This window comes from Embiotoca jacksoni, unplaced genomic scaffold (assembly GCF_022577435.1).
Source record: "Embiotoca jacksoni isolate LCO1_2020_lvr unplaced genomic scaffold, fEmbJac1.0.p SCAF_19, whole genome shotgun sequence".
Classification (NCBI taxonomy): Eukaryota; Metazoa; Chordata; class Actinopteri; family Embiotocidae; genus Embiotoca; species Embiotoca jacksoni.
In genome coordinates, this window is record NW_027185329.1 from 1334990 (window position 1) to 1362102 (window position 27113).

At 45.0% G+C, this 27113-nt stretch overlaps 2 protein-coding genes across 3 annotated transcripts in view; one reads left to right on the top strand and one right to left on the bottom strand.

Annotated features, from left to right (window-relative positions):
* The first annotated feature begins 274 nt into the window (after positions 1-274).
* LOC138200367 (interferon regulatory factor 4-like) lies at positions 275-8049 on the top strand. 2 transcript variants are annotated; one of them, XM_069152961.1, is made up of 9 exons: positions 275-417; positions 551-751; positions 1449-1635; positions 1963-2039; positions 2690-2828; positions 2976-3077; positions 4483-4857; positions 5764-5876; positions 6660-8049. In XM_069152961.1, exons 2-9 carry the CDS (start codon positions 554-556, stop codon positions 6819-6821), a joined length of 1353 nt encoding a protein of 450 aa, XP_069009062.1. In that variant the 5' UTR covers positions 275-417; positions 551-553; the 3' UTR covers positions 6822-8049. The 2 variants fall into 2 exon arrangements, with proteins under 2 accessions (XP_069009062.1, XP_069009063.1); XM_069152962.1 differs by having other exon boundaries at positions 275-751.
* Positions 8050-10552: 2503 nt separating this feature from the next.
* exoc2 (exocyst complex component 2) overlaps positions 10553-27113 on the bottom strand; it is a 39123-nt gene continuing 22562 nt past the window's right edge. Inside the window, exons 10-28 of the mRNA XM_069152964.1 lie at positions 26951-27053; positions 25241-25359; positions 20322-20435; positions 19968-20092; positions 19346-19414; positions 19111-19268; positions 18898-19019; positions 17737-17798; positions 17312-17392; positions 17053-17112; positions 16469-16530; positions 16302-16371; positions 15004-15120; positions 13747-13888; positions 12178-12233; positions 11937-12059; positions 11446-11507; positions 10939-10998; positions 10553-10853 (exon numbers count right to left, since the gene is read on the bottom strand). Coding sequence (XP_069009065.1) covers positions 10760-10853; positions 10939-10998; positions 11446-11507; positions 11937-12059; positions 12178-12233; positions 13747-13888; positions 15004-15120; positions 16302-16371; positions 16469-16530; positions 17053-17112; positions 17312-17392; positions 17737-17798; positions 18898-19019; positions 19111-19268; positions 19346-19414; positions 19968-20092; positions 20322-20435; positions 25241-25359; positions 26951-27053 — 1799 coding nt within the window. The 3' untranslated portion in view covers positions 10553-10759. The remainder of the gene's footprint in view (positions 10854-10938; positions 10999-11445; positions 11508-11936; positions 12060-12177; positions 12234-13746; positions 13889-15003; positions 15121-16301; positions 16372-16468; positions 16531-17052; positions 17113-17311; positions 17393-17736; positions 17799-18897; positions 19020-19110; positions 19269-19345; positions 19415-19967; positions 20093-20321; positions 20436-25240; positions 25360-26950; positions 27054-27113) is intronic.

Sequence of the window (27113 nt, forward strand, 5' to 3'; positions counted from 1 at the left end):
TCGTCTGTATTGACTTTTCGTAAAGCTTTATCGTTTCAAAGAATTGTTTTCGTCCCCGTGCTCCGACTTTCCACGTGTGCGGGTGTGTGTGATACTTCTGACTGACGCCGGCAGGGTTTCCCCGGTCTCTTTACTGGAGATCGACCGTGCTGTGCGCGCGCTGATAAGCTTCGCCGGAGAGACGCAGCAGCCGCCGCAGCAGCAGCGGACGCGGACGCGGCGGCAGCGGACGCGGCGGCAGCGGACGCGGCGGCAGCGGACGCGGCGGCAGCGGCAGGTGCGTCCTCAGCATCCCTCGGCTCCGAGTCTCCGCCCTCCCGCCGCTCGCGATAGGCTGGGAGGATTTAAGCGCGCCCGACGGGGTGATGAGGGCTTTCTGACACTGACTGATTTCAAAAACTTGACGAAGTTTCACAGGTAAGAAAACTCGGTCGGATCCGCGCATATTTAAACCGGAGTTAGAGCGCGTGGGAGGTCAGCGGCTTAGTGAGTTTTTTAACTTGATACTTTCAAAAAGACGTACATCATATCTTGGTCTCTTTTTGGTCAGAAAATGAACTCCGAGGTGGATTACGGAGGCTCCGGGAGCAGCGGGAACGGAAAGCTGCGTCAGTGGCTGATCGAGCAGGTGGACTGCGGGAAGTATCCCGGTCTGGTGTGGGAGAACGACGAGAAGAGCATCTTCAGGATACCGTGGAAACACGCCGGGAAACAGGACTACAACCGGGATGAGGATGCCGCGCTTTTCAAGGTAAGAGATTCGCATCCTTCGGTGCCACAAGACAAAAAAAACAACAACGTGACTTTCACAATAAAAGTAGTGCGCAAAGTCTTACAAAAGTGTGGATTTCAAATGATCTTCATGTAGTATTTATAACTTCAGGGTAGCATATGTGAGAATATTAACCCAGTTAGGTTTTTAAATTCAGAAAAATTTGAATCGTGCTACGTCTCATTTAATGTTTTTAAGCCATTAAGTACGTAGTTTCGCTTTGTTTTCATGTACTGAACTAATGAAGTTTTAGTTAATCTGCAGAATATTTCGTCATTGATCATTTGGTCTGGACTATAAAATCAATAAGAAAACAGTTGGAAACTCAGGAAACACGTTCCAGGAGCCCAAAGCGCCTCTTTAACGTGTTTTTTCTTCCCAAAATGACAGTTTAAAAAAAAAAAATAAAATCTAACTAATTGAAAAGCCGGAACCAGCAAATATTAAGTTCCACTTGTTCCATGGTAAAAAAAACAAAACAAAAAACATACTTTAAAGCTGATTAACTTCCTGTGAATTGCGCGTAATCAGAGCATCCTTCACGCGTTCAGAGCACGACTTCTACCCTGAAAAGTGACTTGTAGCCGCGCGGTTAACGTTGGTGGGGAAGACTACGTGATCCTCTCAGACCCAACTGGAAGCTTTCTAAAGTTTTACCCGCGACCCTTGTCTGCAGGCCTGGGCGCTGTTTAAGGGAAAGTTCCGGGAGGGCATCGACAAGCCGGACCCGCCGACCTGGAAGACGCGCCTCCGCTGCGCCCTCAACAAGAGCAACGACTTTGAGGAAATAGTGGAGAGAAGCCAGCTGGACATCTCAGACCCGTACAAAGTTTACCGCATCATCCCCGAGGGCGCCAAGAAAAGTCAGTCTCCCCCCCTAAAAGTTTTGGTTGTGACGTTTGGCACATGCGTAAAGATGACAGATTGTAAAGTTTCCCAATCTGGATGGATTTAAAAAAAAAAAAAAAAAAAAAAAAAAAAAGTGTAGATCTATTTAAGTGTTAATAGTCTTGGGAACATTTTTGTGTCACACATACTGGAAATTCTCTGAGTGTAGCTTTGCATGATGAATAAAGGTCACTGTCTCCTCACTGCTGTCATAGGTCACGCTGCATGATGTCACCAGACGTTTCTCTGCTTCAAGATTGCTCAAAAAGTTAACTTTTCTAAACTTTTTGTCTTGGAACTAGGAGCCAGACAGGAGGACAGTCCTCTGAGTCCTGTCAGCTATCAGATGCATCCCTCCTACAGCACTGTGCCGACTCAGGTCAGTTTTTACGCACATGGAAATAAGAGGGGCGGGGCTTAAGACAGACAGAAGGAGGAGGGGGAGGGAGGGAGGCTGAATGGGTGCAACATAGATTGTGGTATTAGTGCATGCATGGATGAACTCACAAACACTAGATGCAAATTGAAGGCTGCATGTTGAAGTGTGACTGATGCGGACTGGAAGCGCTGCAGTGAAGAGTCTTGTTTTATCTTTTAAAGAAAACAATATGCCAGCACCTGATATTAAAAACATACACGACATTCAGCATTTACTGTGTAACAAATAGGTGTTTTTTAAGTTAGTTATTTTCATTTTGAACTTTCTAGCCACAATGTACATTTGTTTCAGGGCCACGGACAGGAATTTATAACTAGCATCCCATATTTTCTCCATCAAAAAGACATTTTATAGGTGGATTTTAAAATGTGTAACTACATCACTTTAAATATTCTTTGACGCTTGCTGCATTTAAAAAACAACAACTGCCATGACGATGTTTAAAAAAGAACAACAGTTGGCAAAAAAAAAATCCTGGTTTTAAGACGGGGCCTTTTTATATTACTAATAAAAGTCCTATTTCACACACGTAAAGGCTGCTATACCTCACGTTAACCGCTGTTTGTCGATCTAATTGTTTGCGTCCGCAGATGCAGCAGTACGTGCCGAGTCCAGAATGCGGCTGGAGAGACTACTGCCAGGATCAGGCCTCTCTGCCCGAGATGCCCTTCACCCAGTGCCCCTGCCCCCCCCGCAGCCTGCCCTGGCAGGGCCCGGCCATGGAGAACGGTACGCTCCTCACTAGTCCCGGAAGCGGCAGCATCCTTAGCCGCTTCAGTATTACACGTATAACTTTGTTCTGTGCACGTGTTGAGCTCCTGTCTGCTCCTCTCTCTGTGTGTGTGTGTGCGTGCGCGTGTGTGTGTGTGTGTGTAGGATACCAGCTCAGAGCCTCCATCTACTCGTACGGTCCTGCAGACAGTCAGCCCTCGCCGTTCACACTGGACGCCGGCATCAGATCAGCGGAGGCGCTCTCAGGTACACCAAACACTTTCATTTCACTTTTCTTTTTTGTTTTCGTTGCCTGCTGTAAAAATCTCTGGAGGGACGGGGAGGAGGGGTTATGGAGCTGAAAGTGAGCTTTAGATATGGTTTTAAAGTAATGTCAGGTCTTTAAAATGACCGGTTGTTGTTTTTTTAACATAAATCCATAATTAAGACCGTTAATATGCAACATAAAGGTAAGAGTTACTTTAAAATTTGCTGCCTAATCCTGATCAGTGCACACCTGCAGAGAACGCTTACACCGCTGCTCTGATGTTGAAACTGGAACATCAATGCACACGTGCAATGCTTTGCAAAACTTAAAAAAGTATACCGATTGATCTGATGATCAAACAGATCGGTTTCTTCCATTTCCTTTACAGTTCAGCGTCACCTCGTATCGCTGGCGTTTTTTTTGCTTTACTGTATCTGCAGCTGCTCGGACAGAAGCAGCACGCAGACCAAGTTAACCAAGAGGAACTGCAGCCGCTAAAAACAACCAGATACCTTTTTTTTTTCTCAGGAGTCAGCTGAAGTTCAGACAGAAGACAGAAACACGATGTGAATAAAAGTTAGTCGTGCTCCGAGGTGGCTGCATGTTAAAGTTGTCAGTTGCTGTGTATCTATGGTCTTTTTCTTTTATATTTACTTACCTTGTAGTGACCAGATATAAATAAGCGTAGTTTTAAATCCAGGTAAGGAGGCATAACAGGGATGTGGCACGAAGGAAATGTAATTAGCCTGACGGAGGTGCTAGCAAAGGTCGTCATTTTTTGGCGGGTTTAACTTCAGGTGTGTTTCAGAAAAATGCTTTCTAACGATTCAAAATAGAGACCGGGACGATGTCAAAGTTGAAAGTCTGACTCAGATCTTGTTTCACAGATCCTGTTTCCTCAAAAGCTTCCAGAACTAAAAGACAAACACGGTTTACAGCCACTTCGGTGTTCCTCAGTTCGCTGTCCACCTGGTTTAAGTTAGCGTCCAGAGAACGAGTGCATCTGTAGAATTAACGCCTGCAACTGGTTCCAGCTTTTGGTTGTAAATTTGATGTCGAATGTTTCAACCTAAAACAGAAACAACTTCACGATATCGCCGTAAAATACATTTTCAGGAGGCTTGAAGCAGAAACTTGAAACTTTAAGAAGCTTAAACCTCTAAAGGTTAATACAAGATGAATTAAGAGAACTTTTGTCAACTGTCATTGGTATTAATCGCTGAATTGTAAAAGCTCAAATCTGTTTTTATGACAGGGACATAAATCAGCGTCAGAAACGACAGCTGTGACAGCGCAGATAAATTCACAAAGAACGACGAAGCAAACTGTGAAATGTTTCCAAAGATAAAGCATCAAAAAGTGCTTAGTGACCTCATACCTGCGTCTCCCTCGTCCTCCGTCCAGACTTCCGTCTCCACGTGTCCGTGTACCTGCGGGACACTCTGGTGAGGGAGGTGACCACCTCCAGTCCCGAGGGCTGCCAAGTCACGCCGTGCTCCCAGGACAAGCACTACCTGCTGCCGGGAGGCCACGAGGTGGTGCCGCTGCCCGTGGACGGCCTCTCGGCCCAGAGGAGGGCGGACGAGTGTCCCCCGAGTCCCCCGTCCGCCCTGGAGCGGGGGGTGCTGCTGTGGATGGGCGCCGACGGCCTCTACGCCCGCAGGCTGTGTCAGAGCCGGGTGTACTGGCAGGGAGGCCTCTCGCCCTTCGGAGATAAGCCCAACAAGCTGGAGAGGGAGGTCACCTGCAAACTGCTGCACACGCAGGACTACCTCACAGGTGAGACGGACGCCACGGGACACTCGGGACAGAAGAGTTTCAACCAATGACCGACATTTAGTCTACACACTGATTAAAAACGTGGAAAGATCTCCATTAAAAGGTCCACATCCTAAATACATACGTTATTAACCGGCGAGTCAAAGTTCAAATAGTATGTTTGGTGTTTTGGTTTGATAAACAGACGACAGTCAGGCGATGTGATTTAATTATGACGGACTTTAATCTCTCACCTTTACTTTGGTCGGAGAAACATTTGTTTTCCGCCACTGAAGCGAGGCTGGCTGAATTAATTTAATATTTTTTAAAGTGCCCGCCTTTTTCCAAACTGTTTCCAGGGTCGACTTCTCTGATTGGTTCATTATAACGAACGTCAGGTTAACTCAAAATAACAGATTTTTATTATTTTTTTTACAAAAACGAGCAACTCAACTAAAACTTAATAAAAGATGAATAAAATTGTCAACATTTTTTGGATTGAGATCAGGAACCATCTGCCCAGAAACGCATCTCCAAACCCGGTTCAACATATTTCAGTCACCGACAGCTCATTTAATGGAAGTCACTTTATGACATCTAATAACATAACTTAAAAAGTAGATCACAGAACAGCTGTGGACTTCTCAAGGCAGTGTTTCACGATAAGATAAGTCACACGACTTCCACTCGGCCACCTCATCCCCGCCCACGTGCTCAGCAGCCTTCAGCTGTGACAGAATGACAGCTCATTGGATTTGCATACATGGTATAACCAGGACTTTCCATTTGATTCACCCTAAAAGGTCACGTCGTCACAGGCATAAATTCACCTCGAATATCTTCTTCTGATGTATTTTTGATATCAAAGCTAGTATTAATAATGCGACCTCGTCTGTTTCCTCCTCCCCCTTCCCCTCCGACAACCAGAGATCCAGAGTTACGGGCTCCACGGCCGGCCGCTGCCTCGCTTCCAGGTCCTGCTGAGTTTCGGGGACGAATGTCTGGACCCGCAGAGACAGAGACGGACCCTCACTGTCCAGGTGACTCTACCGATGAAATCCCCCCCCCCCTTCAGACCTCTTCTGGAATTCCACAAAACCAAATATTTTACATGGTTCATAAAATCAAAACTAAACTTTTCAAAGGTTGAAAGCCAAGTGTGGAAACTTTTCTAGTTTGAACAGCGAAAAATAGGATTTGAAAGTAAAAAAAAATTTTTTTGAAAGTCTGTATGAACTTCTTGGTAAGTCGTGATGCTTCCAGTGTTTCACAAGTAAAATTTTAGTTTCTAAAGAAGTCCCTGAAGTTCAGCCACCATCATGTTTTAGTATAAACATTTATTTAATGCTGCTGTGTAGCAGAGCTGATTAATTCAGGAGGTTATCTCGTGAGGTTTCTTTTTGAAGAAGCTACTTGAAAAAACAAGTTGGAAATTAAAGATTTTATTCGACGGAGGTCATTTCTAGACGAAATCAGAGGTGAAAAAAACAAAGATTGATTTTTAGTGTGAATGAAGGGCTGAAAAAAAAGCTGCATTTTTAAATTTAACCGGCGACTAGAGATGCTCTAAACTGAGCATAAAAGTTTATTGCTGACTTTGGAAAAACCCCACTGACTTCTTCTGGAGCTTTTCAACCCCAACTTACAGTTTGCCAAGTTTTAAGTTTGGAACTTAAATGTTGTTAAAAGGAATATTTCGACTTTTTACAGTCATAATCTTTTTTTTTTTTTTTTTTTTAACTGACGAGTTTTGAGAGTGAAATGTTGCCCGATTGAAGATCTGAGGGCATCTGCTTGACTTCTGCGGCCTCCCTGTGTTGCAGGTGGAGCCCCTGTTTGCCCGGCAGCTCCTGTACTACGCCCAGCAGGCCGGCGGACACTTCTACCGCAGCTACGAGCACCCGGCGGTCTCGGAGCACTTAAACGCCTCCGAGGAGTACCAGCGGGCCGTCACGCATCACCACAGCAGCGGCCTGCAGGAGTGACACCGTGTGCGGATTCAAGGGACTGTTGAAAAAAAAAAACTTGAGGACAAAACCTGGACAGCGTTACATAAAAAACAAAAACAAATCATGGACTTTTAAATCAGTCAGTTTTCCCGGCAGGGTTTTTTGTGTGTATTTGTGTGTGTGTGTGTGTGTGTGTGTGTGTGTGTGTGTGAGAGTGGTCGTGTTATTTTTTGTTTCCTCACTGTAATTTCAGGGAATGGTGAATATTTTCTTTACTTAGCCCGCTACGCAAAATAAAACTGACAGCCGAGGTGATTGTATCGTAGAAAACTGTGAACAGAATGTTTTTTTGGGTGCCTTTCATGAAATAGTTTCACATTTCAGGGAGCGCACTTATTCACCTTTTTTTTTTTTTTTTCGCGGAGAGCTCGAAGATCGATACCACTCTGTTAAATCTTGTTCAGTCAGTTGAAAACTATTCACATCTCTCGGCCGCGACTGGTGACTTCCTGGAGTCTGGTTGCTTGGCAACTGCACAGAGTCCAAACAAGAAGTGTTTCGCTCCGCTGTTAAAACGGCGAGTTGGCACTTTTACACTTCCATTAGGAACCTAACAAGATATATTAGGTGCATATAATTGAGCTAGGCTAGCTATCTAGCTGCTCCACCCCCCCATTTCCAGTCTTTGTGCTAAGCTAAGCTAACTAGCTCCAGTTTTAAACCTCCCGTCCGAGCACGTGTGCGTGGTTCTACTTCTCTTATCTAACTGATATGCAAGAAAGTGAAGGAGCAGAATTTTTGTTTAAATGTCAAAACATTCCTTTAAATAGATTTTAATTTTTTTTTTTTATTATCTTGTAAATAACTTTCGTGTTGCTAGGAGACACTATCACTGCCCATAAATTATGAATGAAGTCTATTGCCTGGCTGCTTTTGAGAAATTTCTGAGAGCTGATGTTTAGATAAGCTTTTTTCCAACTCAATTTTGTATCAAATAGTTCATTTACACGATGTATTAAAAAAAAAAAGAAAGAAAAAAAAAAAAAAAGAAATGTCAACCATCCGATTTGAGAAAGAGTTGGAAGTGAATTGTTTTAAGATTTCTCGTCTTGAAAGTTTATTTCTGTTAAAAATAAAAGAAATAAAAGTGTGCGACGCCACAGTGTGTTCATGGCTGAGCGAGCTCTCGACGGGTAGCATCGGTACTATGCATGTGTCTGCACAGGAAGTGTGGTTGAGGTGCAGGATGAAGCTGGTTAATCAAACGTTCAGTGATCACAAACAATGTGATGACATCAGGAGGGGCGTGAGAGAGAGAGAGGAAGAGGTCGGCCGCGTTTTCCGCGCTGCGACGAAGACGACAGAAAAAAAAAAAGCCTTCCTGGTTTCTGCTCGCCGATTAGAGGCTGTTTCCACTTCCATGGAAAATAATCACACAAGCGCCCACAAAAACATTTGTCACTGCCGCGAAATAATTCGGAAGATGATCAAAAGGAGATGTCATCAGACGGTTTTTGAAAAAACAAACTATTTTCTGAGAGATTTACTTTGAAAAGCAGATCATTTCTTCCTCAGCAGGTGGGGGAAGTTTTCAGTTGAAACTGGACGCTGCCAAATAATCTGGAAGCACACAAAGAAAAATTACTGATGAAAGATATTCAAGTTCCATAAATGACAGAAAAAACAATTAATTATTTGACAAGTATTCGAAATAACACTAAACTTGACAAAACAGAGCAACTGGTGATATTTTAAATCCATCTTACTGACAACAAACCCAATAAAACCACCAAAACCAACAACCAATATTATCTCTATGTAGTATCTCTATATGTATATACCCCCCTCCTCCCCCCCGTTAAAGCCCTTTCTTCTGATTGGTCAACTTCCAAAGAAGCCTATAAGGAGCAGCACCACCTGTTGTGACTCTGCCTCCTTTCACGCAGAAGTGGAAGGAACAAAAAAAATATTTTTTTTTTTAAAAATTAAAAAGAAACCGCAAACTTACGAACTAACAAATTCGTCGTCACGTGATCGGAAACGGAAACCTTTCGCATCCTCTCGTTAGTTAGACGTTATATTTGCGCTGCCTGTATTTGGTGATGTCACCGAGTCGCAAAAACCAAGCGTCTGAAATTTCCTCAAAGGAATCAGTTCACGTACGTGCACCTTCGTTATGTAAAAATTTGGTTTAAAATAAACATGTCCACATTATACGTGACAAAAATAAATCAAAAACAGGTCCCCTTTTTAAAGGTCGTGATATCAGCTACATCAACAAGCATTATTTTAAGATCTTAACTTGATAATAAAGAATTATATAAATAGAAGACACCTTTTGTTTAAATGTCGCCGATTTCCAGTGAGTAATTTGTGTGCGCGTCTTACTAATCTTGGTAACTGTAACAGTTTGCACAACATCTGTCTCCAAAACAGGTGAGACGCTCTTTTCTGGAGAATCAAGGTGAGCAACGAGCACCTTCTCTGATGCGTCATGATTTCACCAAAGACGTCATTTTTATTTTTCTCAACGGGTCCTGAATGGAACAGAGTGAGCTGAATATAAAAAAAAAATTAAAAAAAATCCCCACTTCTCAGCTCTGTTACAGTAAAACAGAGCGGATGAGCTTCTGGGCTTTGAACTTTTATTTTTGTGAATGAATCCGTGGGAGGACAGAGAGCTAAGTTTAGAACGCAGAAGAATCAAAACAAGTCTTGTGTGGCTTTTTTTCCCCCCTTTTACATCGTCGATGGGAAACCGAGTCAGAATCATTAAAAAAAAATAAAAAAAAGAGCTGAGGTGTACGAATGCAGGCTGAACGTACAGGTGTGGTTTTGTACATTCAGAAGCAGAAGCGTATCGGGTCAACGGCACGTCCGACGTTGTCCTCGATTAACCCCTCCCCGTCTCTTCATCTGGAGCGTCGGGGAGGAGGAGGAGGCCGACCACAACCGACGCCGCTCTCGCTCGGCACGTCCCGACGCCCACGACCGTCGTCGCACTTTCTATTGTCGCCGTCTTCCTCCGGGATCGAACTCTTCAGGTTTTCGCTGCAGTTAACGTCTCCTTCACCCGACACACACACCTTCACACACACACACCCTTCACACACCCTCAAACCACAACCGTCTTACCAATTATAAAACCTCCTTCACCAGTCATAAGTTTCCTCATTTCATGCGGGCGAAGTAAACCCCGGACACAATCTTCTCCTCCAAAAAGCCCCGTCAGCGTGTCGCTCAGAGAGGATGCATATAGTCCGTTGAAGTTTCCTGTCTGTGCTCGTGCGAGGTTACACCGTTGGTTGATTTTTTTTTTTCGAGTCTTGACCACAGAGATAAACCTTTTTTTTTTTTTTTTTTGCAGAACTTAGTATTTGTGCTGAGAATTAGAAGAAACGTTGACCACAAAAATGACTCAAGGCATTAAAAGACACGCAGCGGACCGAGTTTACGACTACGAGGACTCACGCCGATGCGGTTACTGACATCGCAAGACTGCAAAGAAAACAAACTCCTCCACAGGAAGTTCCTTTATTTTTCTATGGGGCACGTTACAAAGCACCAATATCTACTTTTTTGTTTGTTTTTAATCTTCCGAGTGGTTTGAGTAAATCGGACTCCGTCCCGCCGCTCGATGCAGAACTTTTCTACCCGGTCTGACTCTTAAACACGATTAGCATAACCAGCGCCGGTGGGACCGTCCTGCACACTAACAATGAAATCTACTCATTTAGTGTCTTCCAAGATTAGATTAGATGTGTGTGTGTGTGTGTGTGTGTGTGTGTGTGTGTGTGTGTGTGTGTGTGTGTGTGTGTGTGTGTGTGTTCGATCCAGTAAAAGCAGAAAATGAAAGTAACATTTGGAGAGAGAGAGAGAGAGTGAAAAAGTGATGACTAAGCAATAAAGTGATGACTGAAAGGATGTAGTTCATTTAGCTGATTGCACGTAGATAAGAGAAGAGGAGCGAGAGATTATCTCTTGACGGGCTGGACGGAGGAGGGCTGGAAGCAGGTGAGCTGCAGCTGCATGCTGCTCTTAAACTTGTTCAGCAGCTCTTCCAGTAACCTGAAAAGGAAAAAAGACACGAATCCTGTGAAGTTTTATCGTCTTCTCCTTAACGATTCCCTTGAATCAAGAGAGTCAGACTCACTTCTTGTCGGCTCCGCTGTGCAGCTGAGGCAGAGCTTCCAGAGCCAGTTTGAAGCTGGCGCTTTAAAAAATAAAAAAATGAAAAAAAAATGTGGGACGTTCATTTAAAACACATTAAAAAAAAAAGATATATATTAAGACTGCTTAAAAAGCCAGAAAATATCGTGTGTGTATCCTACCCACATGAACATGCCGCCCTCCCCCCTTCCCTCGACTCCCCCTCAACCCTCACCCACACAACAGAAGCAGATTACTTTCACTTCCTTTCCACTAACATAAATAGGGATTGTAGTGAGGGATGTGCGACTGTGAAGATTTATGTCCGACATGACATTCACAACTATAAATCACTCGGGCCACGTATGTGGGAGTTCCCGTCTCTGCTGCTGTGTGACCACCGTGTGTGTGTGTGTGTGTGTGTGAGAGAGAGAGAGAGAGAGAGAGAGAGAGAGAGAGAGAGAGAGAGAGAGAGAGAGTGTGTGTGTGTGTGTGCGCACGTTTTACTCACTTGCTATCGGCGTTTAGGTACGCGGCTATGGTGTCGAGCAGAGCGCACAGCTCCAGTCGAGCCTGAGCGTGATGCAGGGTAGAGAAGGGGGGAGGGGAGGAGGGAGGGAGGAGGAGGGGGAGGTCAACAGATGAAATCAAGTGATCTTTGCCAACTGACATCAGCTCGAAGTGAAGCATGCCATTTTCAGAAAAACGGCTTGTGAATCCCCCCATCGAATGTAAAAGGGGGTCAACTTATGAGTCAGGGTCTTACTATGAGTGGCAAACAGCTCTCTCTCTGTGTGTGTGTGTGTGTGTGTGTGTGTGTGTGTGTGTGTGTGTGTGTGTGTCTCTCTGTGTGTGTGTGTGTGTGTCTCTCTGTGTGTGTGTGTGTGTGTGTGTGTGTGTGTGTCTCTCTGTGTGTGTGTGTGTCTCTGTGTGTGTGTGTGTGTCTCTCTGTGTGTGTGTGTGTGTGTGTGTGTGTGTGTGTGTGTGTGTGTCAGCAGCTACCTGCAGGGCTCCGTTTTTGCTGAAGGAAGACACACACTGCATGAGACGACACATCTCGTCCGCGACCGACTCCACGATTTTCGACAAAACCCGAGGAACCAGATCCTTGGAGACCGTGAAGACCTGACGGAGGGCGAGGAGGAGGAGGAGGAGGTGGTGAAAAAAAACAAAACAAAAAAACCCCACAGACCCTGGTAATGTCCGAGGGTCGACGTGAATGATGAGTTTTTCTGTGGCGTACCTCAGCGTGAACTGTGATGACGCTGACCAGAGCTTCCTTCAGGTAGTTCCTCACACCTGCAGGAGAAGAAGTGAACAGAGAGATTCAGGTGGAGACGGAAACAACATTTCAAAACGTCGTGTTGATAAAAGTATTCGTAGCTTCCGCTGCAATACCAGCGAGTGCCACTAGAGGTCGGCTCCAAAAAGCCTCCGGCTCCATAGACTCCCATTCAACTTCTCTCATCAAATCCAAAGTGAATAAAATGTGTCCATCAGTTATCTCGGTGTTGTTAGCTAAAGTCACTCCTTCTTATTAGTTTTCTGGAGGTCGTGTCTGTTTGATTGACAGGACTGTGGTGCAGTCAGGTTACATCTATCGGTGGGGCGGGACGTAGTATAGTAGAGTTCCCAATTAGATCGAATCAGATCCACCGCTGGCTCGTCCCCCCAGCTCCTCCAAATATGGTCACTTCCTGCTCCAAACTAGCAAAATTCTATCTGGATTTTTTTTGTTTAAGATATAACTAAATATTTCTTCCTGTTCTTGAATGTATTCAAATGTTCTGGTCTACAACTGTCCGTCTTATTATCGGCCTGTCGATCATCTGTGAGGCACTTTGAACTGCAGCACAATAAGAAAAGTCCTCTACAAATAAACTTTGATTGATCGATAACTAAACAAGCGGATTTTTCTTCATGAATTCCGGCGGATGGAACCTTGAAGGGGAGCTACGTATTTTAACGGAGGCCGCGAGTTCAAATGCGGCCTGCGACTCTCCAATATAACATTTAGTAAACTGTGACAGCGAAACAGCTGAAAGGCAGCAACAGAAAGAAAGTAGTGAAACCGGATTTTTTGAATCCTCGCAGCGCCCCACACAGCGACACGAGTCGCACACAACCAGCGCAACAAGTGAAAGTATCAGATCCTGGAACTGCGGTTTGGTGTCCAAAATGTTCCTCTTTCACATTACAGCCCCGAACACACACACACACACACACACACACACACACACACACACACACACAGAGAGAGAGACTGTGCAGCAGCTAAACTAGAGCAGCACACAAAACTCCAGCTCGACGGCGGATCTCTCGGTGAGCTGCTGCCCATCCAAACAAAATTGGGCTGCGATGTATCACTTCACATCCTGTGCGAAAGGTAAAACCACACGTTTCTTGTTTAGGTTTCACCTGGTTTTGGGGTGAGCAGAAAAAATCAAACTCGTGTACACACAAACACACCAACACACAAACACACAGAGAGAGAGAGAGAGAGACTGAAGACGCTGTGCTCGCCCACGGCTGGGCTCCAAAGGCCAGGTGAGCTGGAGGGAGAGACCGGTGACATCAGCCTTGTTTACAGTAAGACATCAAAGGCTTCTTCACATGAAGAAGCCCCGAAGGCACGAAGATCAAGGATGGAAACTTCTCACGGGACGACGGTGTTTACCGAGTGTCGGGTGGTGGTCACTGCAGGTGATTCCCCCCACCCCCACCACCACCACCACCACCACCACCTTGACCTCATTGTCTTCGAGATATAAAAACCCCAGGATGTTTATGTGAAGCGTCCCGGCGGTCGTACCCGTGGGCGTCTGGCAGTCCCGCCAGTCGAAATAGCCGGCGTAGATGCCGGGCTCCAGGGAGCCGGCGATCGGGTCGGCCCGTCTCTCGATGTAGGACTCGAAGAGCTTCCTGTCCAGCTCCCGCACCGCGTTCACGCTCACCTGGCGGGCGGGAGGGAGCAGACAAAAAAAAAAGAGAAGAAGTTTGTTTACACTTTAGGAAGTCTCAGCAAGGCTGTACATCTGTCATTAGCACAGAAAAACATACTATACAGTATTCATTCCGCTTTTCACACTACACTGCCAACAAAACCGCAACTCTTGTGTATTTATATCAACAATTACACCGTTATATAGATCCTGTATGTTTTGTTGTCTTTTTTTTTTTGTACGTCTATATTCGAGTTCATTCATTTTAAGCTCAACACATCTGGCCGGTGAAGTTTATTCCAATTAATATCAGCGTGTAAACACTCCCTGTGAGCGTGTTAGATTCTCATGTTCATTCAGCTCTCTCTCTTATTTTGAAAAGTGTTTACATTTTTTGGGGGGGAAAATGTAAAAATATTTCCAAAACTCCCAAAATATTAAATTAACCACAATTAGAAAACTGAAAAAAAAGGAAGCATGAAATCAAACTCGTGTAAACAGAAAATGTTGCTTATTAATCACAACAGCTGCCAGTTAGTTGCTGAGTAATAAACATCTGACAAATGTATGTAAAATAAAAAACAAATCGAATAAACTGTGTTGAGATTTGAAGCTTTTAACTGCTAGTTTGTTTTTTAATCTGTCCAGCCTTTAATCACAATTTGTTTAAAATCATTACTTTCCGCTCATTATTAATAATATCCAGAACGCTGTAGATATTTTGTACTTTTACAACTCAAAATGTAAAGTATTTCCAAACGATGTTTCGTAGGTCAGCAGTTCTTATTATGGAATTCTTATTATGTTTCATATCGATTCTAACACTTAATAGATTATCGTCTAAACGAACCGTCGGCCACATCACGCTCTCTAAAATCTCAACGAGACGCCTCGATCAATCTTTCAAAGCAAACGACATTCAGCTTTTATTTACTGGAAAGTCAACTGAAGCCTTTTTTCTGTGCATTGTGATTCAGCCGTTAGTCATCGTGTGCCGCCCATATGAGTGAAGAAAAGAAAGGGGGAGACGCCACGATGACCTTTAGATTTTTTTTGTTTTTTGAAAGTAAACAGTCATATCTCTGCTCGACAACGGATTTGGAGACGCTGGTTTTGTAGATACCGACCCGTGTGATCTTCTCCGTCCCGGTGAAGCCGTGTTTCTCGAAGTGATCAGCCAGGTTGAGGAAGGTGCGTCTCTCCAGGTACTGGCAGTTACTGAGGATGACGAGGAGACGCTGCTCCTGCAACACACACAATTTTTTTTTGGGGGGGGGAATACAATTTAAAAAAAAAGGCAACATAGAAGTTAGTATGAAATGTTTATAAAGTAGATTTAATCTAAGATTTCTTTTAAAAGGTGTGTGAAGATTGTGAAGCCCTCGGCTTTCCATTTCTTCAAGAGGGAGCCTACATTTGTTTTTGTTTTTTCCAGAAAAAGCACGTCTGATTTAAATACTAATAAAAGGATCTTGGTGAATCGGTGGTGAAGCCGGAGAAGAGACTTCAGGCCGGGTGAGATGCGAGCTTCTTCGTCAGTATTCGCGCTGCTGCTGCTGCGTTTTGAACCATCAGCGAGCCCTGAAACGACCTCTAGTAGACGTCTTGACCTTCAAAAATATGTTTTACTTTCCAAAAATATGTCCCCCTACTTTCCTTAAAGTGTCGACATTATAACACGCCCATCAAAAAAAACCGGACGGTTGGAAGACGGTTCGGACGTGTGCAGAAGAGGGATGCTGGGTATGTTAGAAGGAGGAGGATGGTGAGGATGATGATGGAATACAGAATAACGCAAAAGACATGAACAAACACGCGGGAGCGACGGCAGGATGGGTGACCCACATTTTCACAGCCACGAAAACGATGACGTCACCCGGCGACGGTTCTGTTTTGTTTTGTTTTTTTCACACGAGGACTTCAGAGGGCTAAAAGAAGAAACAGATCTAGCGAAGGCCGTCGGGCAGCGTCCCGGCGGGTAACGGTGCGTTTCTAACCCCTGCCATACATATTCAGGCCGGGAGAGGTGGGGGGGGGGGGAAACCCCATCTGCACATTGCTCCATTTCCCCTTTACCAGAATCACTCTACGCCCTTCCTCCTCCTCCTCCTCCTCCTCCTCCTCATCGTCGTCCCTCCTCCCCTCCCCCAATGCCGAACACCTTTCTTCACTCACATCTCAAACTAAGTCACAGGAAACGAGGACGTATCTGCTGCTCGTCCACAACCAGGAAACAGCCTGATAACATTTTTCTAGCAAGTCGAGAGGCGACGCTCGTCGTCGTCGGGGGAGGGAGGGAGGGAAGGAGGGAGGGAGTGAAGGAGGGAGAACCCCCTCGCTGCGGTGACGCTGGGGGATGTCGAGGCGTATTAACTCCCCAAAAACAGCGAAGAGGAAATACCGAAACACAACAACGGTGACTTACAGATGTTGGAATGAAATCCTGTTGAAGGCCGGTGAAGCGATCGGGAGACGAGAGGTCCGCCGACATCTTGCTGCACAAAGGAGACGATTTAAAATCCTTTTTTTTTTTTTTTTTTTTACAGTTCAGCACAACAATCAGCTGAAAAAAATAAAAATCTGAATACTCACCGAGACGCATCAATGTCTCGATCCGTCTTGGTGCTCAGCTGCTCCAGACAGCTGATGAAGACCTACGCCGAGGACATAAACACACAACGACATCCGCTCAGCACGACTGTGTAAACAAGAGAAAATAAACAAGATGCCAGCGGAGACGTGTCATCTGTCCACGCAGCTCTTTTTCAACATGTAGCGCCGCAATAAAAGATATGGTTGTGTAATCAGTCGTCCTTAATGGAGCGATATGATCGACATTATCGTGTCGTAATAAACGAGGCGGAGTGAAGAATCATTGTGGAAAGATTAAAAACAACATGAGCACACGCCTTTTCTATGAAGTTAGATGTCAGTATGTTTCCTGCTGGTGTATTTCGAGCAGCAGTCACATTTTTTTTTTTTTTACCCTGAATTGTGTTTGTCTCCAGAGCTGTCAATTATCTAAAACCGCCATTTTGAGTTTATAAGTTTATATAAACGCAGTGATTTAAAAAAAAAAAAAAAAAAAAAAAATTCTGCTTTCCTTGTTTGTTTATTCCCAATAAGCACAAATGAAACTGCAGTTGTGATTTCAGCAGCGGGCTGACAGGTCTGACCTTCATGATGCCCACGCTGAGCTCTGTGGCCTGGTCCTGGACCTGCTCCAGCTGCAGCACCTGAAAGAAAACACTTCGTTGAAGTTACTCCACGATATGTTGCAACTGCAATTCAAGTTCATTATTCATTTGAGCTACGAAGTCAATCACACTTCTTTCACTCCCTCCAACACGCGAGCTGGACTCTGGAAGTTCACGCACACAGTTGTGACTGTGAAGGCGTTCGTGCTAGCAGGTTAGCATCACGTTAGCATCTTACGTTGGTCTCTCCCGGTTTGATCTCCAGCGGCTCTTTGAGCGACTGCAGCATCTGGATCATGCACTGTTCAAACTGAGAAGGCTGCAAAAACATCAGAGAGAGAACAGATGACGTAATAAAAGTCAGATTATAGCAGATGGTTTAAAAACAAAAACAAAAAAGTGACCAAACAAAATGAGCATTACACTCTATACATGTTCTTTTACTTGATGCAACACAATAGGAAGAAATGTTAGAAAAAGACAGTTTCTTTCTTTCTTCTTCCTGAAAACACAAAAAGCTGATACATCGATGCCGCCACAGAAAGAGTGAAACATGATTATGCAAAATACTGATATTAATCTTAAACTCAGCAGGACCAGTCTTTGTGTGTTCGCTTCACTATGAAACGTGGAGTACTGCACGATGCAACAAACCATCCCTACCAGGCTGGTGATTCCCTCGTTGTCTACAACCCAGTCTTCCTTCTCGGCGAGCCTCTTGACATCTAAATGTATAAAAAGAAAAAACAAAGCACAAATATGAAACGACCTGAAACCGCTTTGGTTTAATTAACTCGGAGCTGCCCTACATATGACATGTGAAGACTTTCATACGGGGGTCATAAGAAATGAAAATATGAACAGAGTAAAACATTTCTGAGGAAAAAAACAAAACAGATGATATAAAACCAAATTCTTTCTGCGGAGACCACAATTCGATGTGTGAATGTAAGGAAGGGGGAGAGGGGGTTAAGAGAAAACCAGTCACTCTTTTCATAATGACCATACCTAACCACAAGTGAAACTGTCTGGTTTTAGTCTCATAACACTTTCTCCATCACTGTCCTGGAGGTTGTTTGAGCTCACAGTGGCAGCCGAGGACACTGACCAGCAGTTACTCAAGTCTTTCACTGTCTGGTCTGGGTTTATTACAAGTTACAAATACATTATGCTGCTATCGTAGTCATATAATTACCACGTTTCCACTTTAAAATAGACGCGTGTGCTGGCGGTATCGGAGCGAGCAGAAAGAGTTTTTAATGCAAAATCGCGTCATAAAACAGCTTTTGAGCGATTTTACAACACGAGGCGCTACGTGAGGCTCGTTTCACCGGAGCCTCCTTCTGGGTTCAGTTCATCTCGATCCACAGCAGCGGAGACGCGCTGGAACAATGAATTAATGTGACGTTCGCAGCTCTGTTCTTCTGCTTATATATTTGTGTGTTGTCATGACGCGGCCTTCGTGCTCATTTTGCATTACGTTTTGGAGGTGAGATCTGATCTCGAGCGGTCACTCAGGACGCAGAAATCCTGCAGAGAAATCAGTGTACTTTACCATTTTGGATTAGATGGCACAATACAAACCACCACCTGATGCCAATCAAACTGTTGTCCAGTATATTTAATGTCAAACACACTGAATCTAAATATCTGAAACCTCCTTAGAAAGTGAAGAAAGAAAATATCTTGGGACATAAAAAAAAATCTCTATTCAAATTGATTTTCTTTTCTTGCTATCTTTTTTGATGAACATCCTTTATAAACTAAATACTTTTTTAATTTTTTTTTTTTTACACTCTTCCTTCTATCAGTGACTCCTCCCACCTTCTGTGGTGTGCAGCAGCGTCACCATGAGGCAGTGAACTCGCAGCTCCAGCAGCAGATCCTGGATCACCTGCAGCAAATCGTTGGGGATCTCCAGAGCGGACAGGGCGTCGTGACAAGCCCTGAGGAGGGAAAACAAAAAAAAAGACGGAGGTTCGATAACGGTGTCAAAAAAAACGTGTAACTGAGCGGGAAGGATCAAGCGAGACCCACCTGACGGTGTGAATGACTTGCGTGAGCCAGACTCCCGTCAGCTCCGCCTTGTTCTCCCAGCCTCCGTAAAGACGCAGCTCCCCCTGTGGCAGCGTGGAGGGCAGCAGAGCGCCGCGGACGAGCTTCACCAGCCGGTTGGTCATCTCCTCGATCATTTTCTATAAAAACAAGCGTGTTATTTATACGCCGCGATGTAAAATAATCTAAATAGGATTTTGGGTGTAATTTTTGGTACTTTGAAGTCATTCTGTCGCTGTCTGGCGTTCTTCTTGGATTTTTCCACCTGACCAGATTTCTCTCCGGTCTGCAGGTTAAAAAAAAAAAAAAAAACAACACAAAAAACCAACATAAATCCTTAATTTCATATGAAAAGGAAATCAAACTTTTACAGATGATGGTGCATCATCGTTCTTGAATATTGTTTGTTTTAAATCAGCTCAGGGAATATTAATGATGATGGTCCAACCAGCAGAATCATATCACTTATAGCTTTTTATCAGGGAAAAGTTGATCAGTTTTGTAAAGCACATCGTCAGGCTCATTTAGAGTCCGAAATAATTAGTTTGGACTTTTATTTTTTGTGCCTCCATGAGACCAAATTATATTTTCAGAAACTGTGACAGTGTATACGTTATTCATTAAGGCTCTCTTGTAAATAAACTGGTTGTGTCATCGTATTTGGAAACCCTGAAAGAAAATACACCAACGCTTTTTTTTAGCCTCAAACGTAAAAATCTATTTTCTGACCATCAACAGTTTTTGTAGGAAACGTGTTTGTTGACTGATCATCACTGATTCTTGGAGTGTTGTTTTTGCAGTGGTTCAGGGAGACTGTGAAGGCTTCTGAAAGTATTCACCTCGCTAAAGAGACTCCCGTTAACGTAGGAGATCCAAAGCTTCCAGAAGTTGGGCAGCTGACCAATCACCACGTCGGAGAGCTTCTCCACGAACTGCACCTGCTGCGGGCTTTGGAAGCGCCAGGCTGCCGACCACGAAAAAAATACACGAATATTCAGTGAAGGATCACAACAAAAATGTTTGACTTCCTGGCAATGCGGAGATGGAGTTGTTTGTGCTTTTTACCGTACGGCTTGGTGTGAGGAGATTCCCCTAAACACACACACACACACACCCACCCACACACACACACACACACCCAGGGAAGCCCCCTAGTGTGTGTGGGTGAATGTGTGAAGAGTTGTGGTACCCACTGTTGTTTCGCGGCGTTCGGAGACTGCCCCCCCTCTTCAGAGACGCCGTGGGGCCGAGCCTGCCGAGGGCGGACGGACGGGTATCGCCCTCCAGCTCCAGAGCTCCGACGCCCACTGACGAGACAAGAAACACAAAGCAAGGGAGGAGGAAGGGTGAGAAATGAACTCGGAGGGGCAAAAAAAAAAAAAAAAAAAAAGAAAAGAAATACATACTTCACATATCAAATAATCAAATAAGCCATTTTCATAATTCCACATTCCTCAATAAGCTCAGCGGGCTTTCACACCAAACAATCCTCCCTCGGCCCTCTCGGACTTTTCTTTATTTGTGTTCTGATCCGTCTCTGCCTCCGGCCCGCGGCGGAGAGAATGTCCCGTTGTTTCTAGGGCGAGGAAACAAGAGCGGCGGGGTGAAGCAGGTTTACACCGACCACACCGGGCCCCCGGCTAACGTCTGAGATTCCTCGGACGTCGCGGCTCCACTAGATGGCGGCGGCGAGCTACGCAGCAGCACCGAATGAGAAAGCAGTGCAACCACACACACACACACACACACACACACACACACACACACACACTCACTCACATCTCAGCGAGTCAGATAACTTCAGTGCAGTGTAAATGTGTGAGATAACTGTCGGATAAGAAAAGGAAAGGGTGAAAGTTGACAAACAGGAATGAAAGTGAAACACGATGGTGCGAAGAGGGGATCAGAACTGCTGCATTTGAAAATGAAACTTTAAAATAAAAAAAATGAAAAGTCTGTGCGAGGCCTGCACGACGCCTACGCCGCTGCTTGTCTAAACGAAGGGAGACGGATGGCCACATTTTCCAAAACACATGTGACACACACACACGGAGAAAAGTGCTCTGGTGAGTCACCGGCTGACGGCAGGGTGTGTGTGTGTGTGTGTGTGTGCGTGCGTGCGTGCGTGCGTGTGCAAAAGCAAGGATTGAAAAACAAAAATCCCCGAGCAGGGGAGCGATTGCGGTGGAGACGAACGTGCACACAACACACTCCAGAAAATGTAAGGAAATTCTCAATTGACTACATAAACAGACGAATCGTTTCTCTCACACACACGCGCAGTGTGTCTGTGACGTGTTGATGAGAGCAGCTGTTGATCCAGGTGTCGGCTGAACCCCCAGCGTCCTCAAAATGCGCGAGCCCGAGACGTTTTAGGTCGAAGTGCTTCACGCGTGCGCACGGCCGCTTCGCGCGTTCGAGCCGATCGTGACGCTCTCGTGTCGTCTCGCGCTACGACTTCAAAATGTTCAAAATGTGGGAAAGTCTGTGTTGAGACGACGCGTGTCGTCGATCGTCGCCCACTTCTTCATCAGGTCTGCAGGTCAGACGAGTTCTTGTTCCCCCCAAGGGGGGGTCGTTGACCCCACACACACACACACACACACACACACTCTATCTAAATGTACACACTTTATTGAGTCCTGTTTAAATGTAGTGTAACTCCTACAAAGTAAAGTAAAACAAAGTAGCGTAACGCAAAGTAAATTAAAGTAAAGTATAAAAAAGCGTAAAGTAGCACAAAGTAAAGATCTGTAAGAAACAAAACAACCAATATTCAATATTTGCACTGCAAACACATTAAATTTCTGTATTTTTAATTCCATTTAATAAATTTTGTTATGTTGAGATAATAATAATAATAAAAAAAACTGTTAAGTTTCTGGATTTCAAAGCGAAGGAGAAGTTCAACTTCAATAAAATCGACCACGCTGCACTTCACACATCAACACCTGCCTGATCAACATGTTAATTGAAAGGTAATCAATACCACTCAGGGAGTAAAAGCATTAACTATCAAGCCTCAAATATCAACTGCATGTCTCACAGTCAACCGTCTGAACACTGATATCCCTCCAATCATTCACTGACAAACCTATTTTTCTAGCAAAAAAAAACAAAAAAAAGAAAAGAAAAAATGCTGCTAATTGTATTGACGTTGGCAGAAAGAGGAGCCGTTCAGGAAATAAGAGCACTGAGGTTTATAATTGAGTCGGATCGCAACACGACGGGAGTGTTTGGACATACGGAAGCAACTTCCTCCGCTCTGATCCCTCGCAAGAGAAAACTCAACCTTCGAGGCTTTCGGTCCAACAAAAGACGGATAGTTGTATTTCACGTTTGAGGCCATTTATAGGGTAATGAATGGGATCGCAGTGACACCAGAAGCCCCCCCCCCCGACTAGAATCGGCTGACCCGTCACAGACCCAATGATCCCCGGCACGTGTGACGCTGACAACAGCATAAAAGATGGCTTATGAACACAAATCGAGTCCGATACATGCGATACGAGGAGGAGGAGGAGGAGGAGGAAGGGGAGGAGGAGGAGGAGGAGGAAGAAGAAGAGGCCACCGGCGGAGTGCATGGCTGTGAGGTACCAGGAAAGGGAGGTAGGGTGGGGTGGGGTGGAGGTACCAGGAGGGTGTAAAAGGGTGGAAGGAAGAGTGGATGTGTTTTTTTTGTTTTTTTTTATGATGATGGCTGCTGAAGCGCTGCCTGGGCGGAGGGATGTTTCAGAAGGCACACTTTGGGCCGGAGGTGTGCAGCGAAGACGGAGAAATAGCTACCAGGTGTGTGTGTGTGTGTGTGTGTGTGTGTGTGTGTGTGTGTGTGAGAGGGGAAGAGGCGGAGGGGTGGAGACAGCAGAAAGGCAGACAGGAGACAGCTGTGGAAAATAAGAGAAAAACAGGAAGACACTGCGTACATGCCGACCGTCCTCATTGGTCTAAACAGCGTGGTGTACCCTGTGGAGGTTTGTCACCAGGGAAGCTGTGATGGAGGCTCTTCCATTTGTTTATTACCATGTGCACCACTCGCACCCTCCTTATCCCTCCCCCTCTCTCCCTCCCCACCGACACCACCACCACCACCACACAAACACCACGGGGGCTGTGAGGTGTTTTCTTTGGGTGTCATAGCCGCAGACATAATGACTTTGTCCCAGAAATAAGCAGCTGGAAAACAGTCTCACACACACACACACACACACACACACACACACACACACACACACACACACACAAGTACCAGGATGATGCACTTAAAAAAAAGAAAAAGAAGAAGCGTTGAAACGTTGGGACACTTTCCACGCTAAACGGTCGCCATCTTGGCGGAGAAGAAGGGGGCGGGACCACCGGCGGAAAGAATTTTCAGATTAAGATGTCTGAGGAAGCTGCAGCTGTCCCTGAACGCCTCACGAAAGTGTTTATTTTTCACTGCTGCTGCCGGACAGAAGAATCTGTGTTTTTATCAAGTGTGTTAAAACAAAGAGGGCACGAAAAACACGTTGATTTCTGGGCAAAATCATTAAAGCTGCAGATATGTTGGCGGGTGATGTGTTCACGCGCTGTCCCATTTCAGACAACACTACTCTGTCTTCCTGCACTTCACAAGTAAGAGTCCTGACATGTAAGAGCACTATTTTCTTAGTGTACTAGGGGAAGTATGTCATTGGCACTATGAGGTCCAATGAAAATAAAAAAATAAAAAACTTGGAAGCCTTCAAACATGGAGTCCAGCTCTCGACACCCTAACGAGGACACACGTATACGTAAAGGCACGTGTGTAACATGATACTTCTGATGGTTTAATGTTCTTCCACTGATTGAAAGTTATTGCTGGGAAACAAACCAGGAAACTAGCAACGCACCGGACGAGTCCGATCGGCGACTCGGATCACTCAAACCTGAGTCTTATTGGAAACGGTCAAATAAGACATGGGACATTTTTGGAAGACACACACAAATGACATAACTGTCCTACTATCTGGATGTAATGTTTCTATTGAATCCTTTAAAACTGTATCTTATGTGTTAGATAACTTGTATGAATGTAAACAAAGGATAAACGTGCATGTTCAGAGGAGTTGTGTCGCGTGTGATTTCAGATTCACTCTGCACACGCGTTGCTCTGCTGAGGAATCGCTGACATGATAATCAGGATGATATTTAACTGAGGGAGAGGCAGGGAGCAGAGCAGAGAACACCCCCGCTCCCCCTCCCCCCACCTCCCCCGCCCCCCAACCCCTCCTCAGATCCATCAAGCCCCTGAGCCCCGGAAACCGCTGTTACCCTTAGCATTAGACATGTTTACGTTCCAGCTGCACTGTGTGAAGCAGCCACCCACTCGCACTGCATTCGTGTGGGTGTGAGAAGGAGTGTGTGTGTGCGTGTGTGCGTGCGTGTGTGCGTGCGTGCGTGCGTGCGTGCGTGTTTGTCTGAGCGTGGTCGGGCGAATTCGCTAGTCTTCCTGAGTGGATGGTTTCACATCCACATTTTTCTGCCGGCTGATTTAACAGTGGAACGGCTTAATTGGGGTTAATTGTTCCAATCCATCTGTGAAGCTGTGTGTGTGTGTGTGTGTGTGTGTGTGTGTGTGTGTGTGTGTGTGTGTGTGTGTGTGTGAGAGAGAGAGAGAGAGAAAGAAAGAGAGAGAGAGAGAGAGAGAGAGAGAGAAAGAGAGCAAGCAAGCGTTTTTGTGTGCGACCGTAACATGTCAAAGCCCCTGAAACCCAAATCCAAAAGCCAATGCTGCCTTCGCTTTCATCTTATTCATACATTCGTGAAAAAATAAACATGCAGGCCTCGAGCGGAGCGGGCCGGGCGGAGGGGCGGTGACGGAGCAGGGAGGGCAGGCGGAGGAGGGGAGGGGGAGGAGATGGGAGGGGGGGGCAGCTGGTTCTCTCTCTGCTCTCAGCTACCTTCACACTAACATGACATCCACCAGCCGCCTGATTAGAAATCCTAAAGAGGGTCTTTTTCACTTTGGCTGTAAAAAAAAACCCAACGAGCTCAGCTCAGATGAGTCAGGACGTGTGTGTGTGTGTGTGTGTGTGTGTGTGTGTGTGTGTGTGTGTGTGTGTGTGTGTGTGTGTGTGTGTGTGTGTGAAGTCACCTCTCTGGCCGCTGATGAACTCGTCTCTGCAGTTCTGCATCAGCTGCAGGATCCACTTGTGCTGAGCGTAGATGCACTGCCACGCCGGGTCGCCGGGAGCGTGCAGGTCGGACAGGTACCTGCATGAGCACAGAAAAAAAACAAAAAAAAGAAAGAAAGGAATGAGGACTCAAACAAGAATAATAATTTTTTTTTTTTTTTTTAAAACACACCTGTTCTTGTGCAGGGAGACATTACAGGAAGGAGGAGCATTTCAGCACTGTAGTAGCTTCTTTCACAATGAGAGCAACAATCATAGAGAGACATTAAGATCGGTGACGAATCAAAGGAGAAAACAACATATTGTACCATATATATGGTCTCTAGCAGGGGTTTTCATGTCTACTGGTTGGAGAGCCCTGAGCTGTCGTGTCTCATACGTCACCGCCAACATTTCCCGCAGGTGATTAATTAAGTTGAGATGTGGGGATTTAAAAAAAAAAAAAAGAGGCTAAAAGCATGATAGTCCCAGTATTTTCATGCACATCCATAAGCGAATAAATAAAGGCTTTTCCCAAACAATCATTGATTTGTACCATTAAAAGACAAAAAAAAGGTAAAGAACAGAGTGGAAATCAAAAAGTAGAAAAACACTCGCACATTTTCAAAACTCATACATTAAGTAAAAATAGAATAAAATACAACAAATTATATACAATCACGTAAAATTCTACAGAAACTGTTTTTAAGTAAAGTAAGTGAATGAATATATAAAAGTAACACAAACAAACAAAATTATAGATCAAAGACGCAGAAGGTCACAACACGTGTTCTTTATATCTCCCGTGTAAATGTACGCACGTATCGGGGCATAAAAACATCATCTGAAATTTATCACGAACGTTTAATCCTCTTCTCCGTAGAGATCATAATCCATCTCCCCTGGAGTTTATTTCCTGGACATCCCTCAGTGACCTCCGAGATGATTCACTCACTAAAGCCGCGGCCTGGCCCGCTCTGCCGTCGTCCCATAAACCAGACGCTCGTTTGTTTCTCATTAGGTGGCATCTTTCAAAAGTTCTTGAGCAACACGCACACGCAAGCACACACACACACACACACACACACACACACACACACACACACACACACACACACACACAGCGCAGAGCTCCCACCATCCACGTGAAGAGTAAACAGGAGCTGAGTGGGCGTTCAGAGCTGCGCCTAATGCAGCGGGATGAAAGATGTTGCCGTGTGGTTGAGAGCTGGTCTCTGTGATCCTGACAGGTTGGTCTTTACAATAATAAATCGGGGAGAGACCGCAAGTATGAACGGACAGATGGATGGAGGGAGAGAGAGAGAGAGAGAGAGAGAGAGAGAGAGAGAAAAAAAAGGAGGGAAAGAAAGGCAGAGAGAGAGAGGAAAAATAGAAGCAGAAACAAGAGAGCCAGACAACAAAAAGAGATGAGAGGATCTGTGACCAGAGGAAAGTGAGAGACGGAGGTTGCAGTTCTGGTAAACGACGACACAAAGAGACATCAAAGAAACCAAATGAAGGAGTCTAACTTTATATTGAATGTTTACAGACTGTGTCGTGAAGGGATGATTATATGACGTGTAAAAAGAAAAAGATGTGTCTGAGAAAATTCCAGGACCACAAGAAGACAACACACGGGGGAAGCGGGGGGCGGGAGGGGTTTCAGGATTGTAAAATTAGAAAAGAGAGACCTGATGTATCTTTTCTGGTCGTGAAGCGTCGACGGCGTCTGCAGCAGCTTCTCCAACAAGAGGCTCCTCAGAGCCGCGATCCTCGTCTCCACCTCGGCGTACACTGTAATCACAAACCAGGTTTAAAAAAAAAAAAAGAAGGAGCCGTGAAGCTTGATACGCA

Bases quoted from the DNA above. Each gene is read 5' to 3' on its own strand.
- LOC138200367 (XM_069152962.1), top strand. From the start codon at position 554: ATGAACTCCGAGGTGGATTACGGAGGCTCCGGGAGCAGCGGGAACGGA. The intron at 2,829-2,975 runs GTACGCTCCTCA...GTGTGTGTGTAG, and splicing joins GGGCCCGGCCATGGAGAACG to GATACCAGCTCAGAGCCTCC. The intron at 4,858-5,763 runs GTGAGACGGACG...TCCGACAACCAG, and splicing joins CACGCAGGACTACCTCACAG to AGATCCAGAGTTACGGGCTC.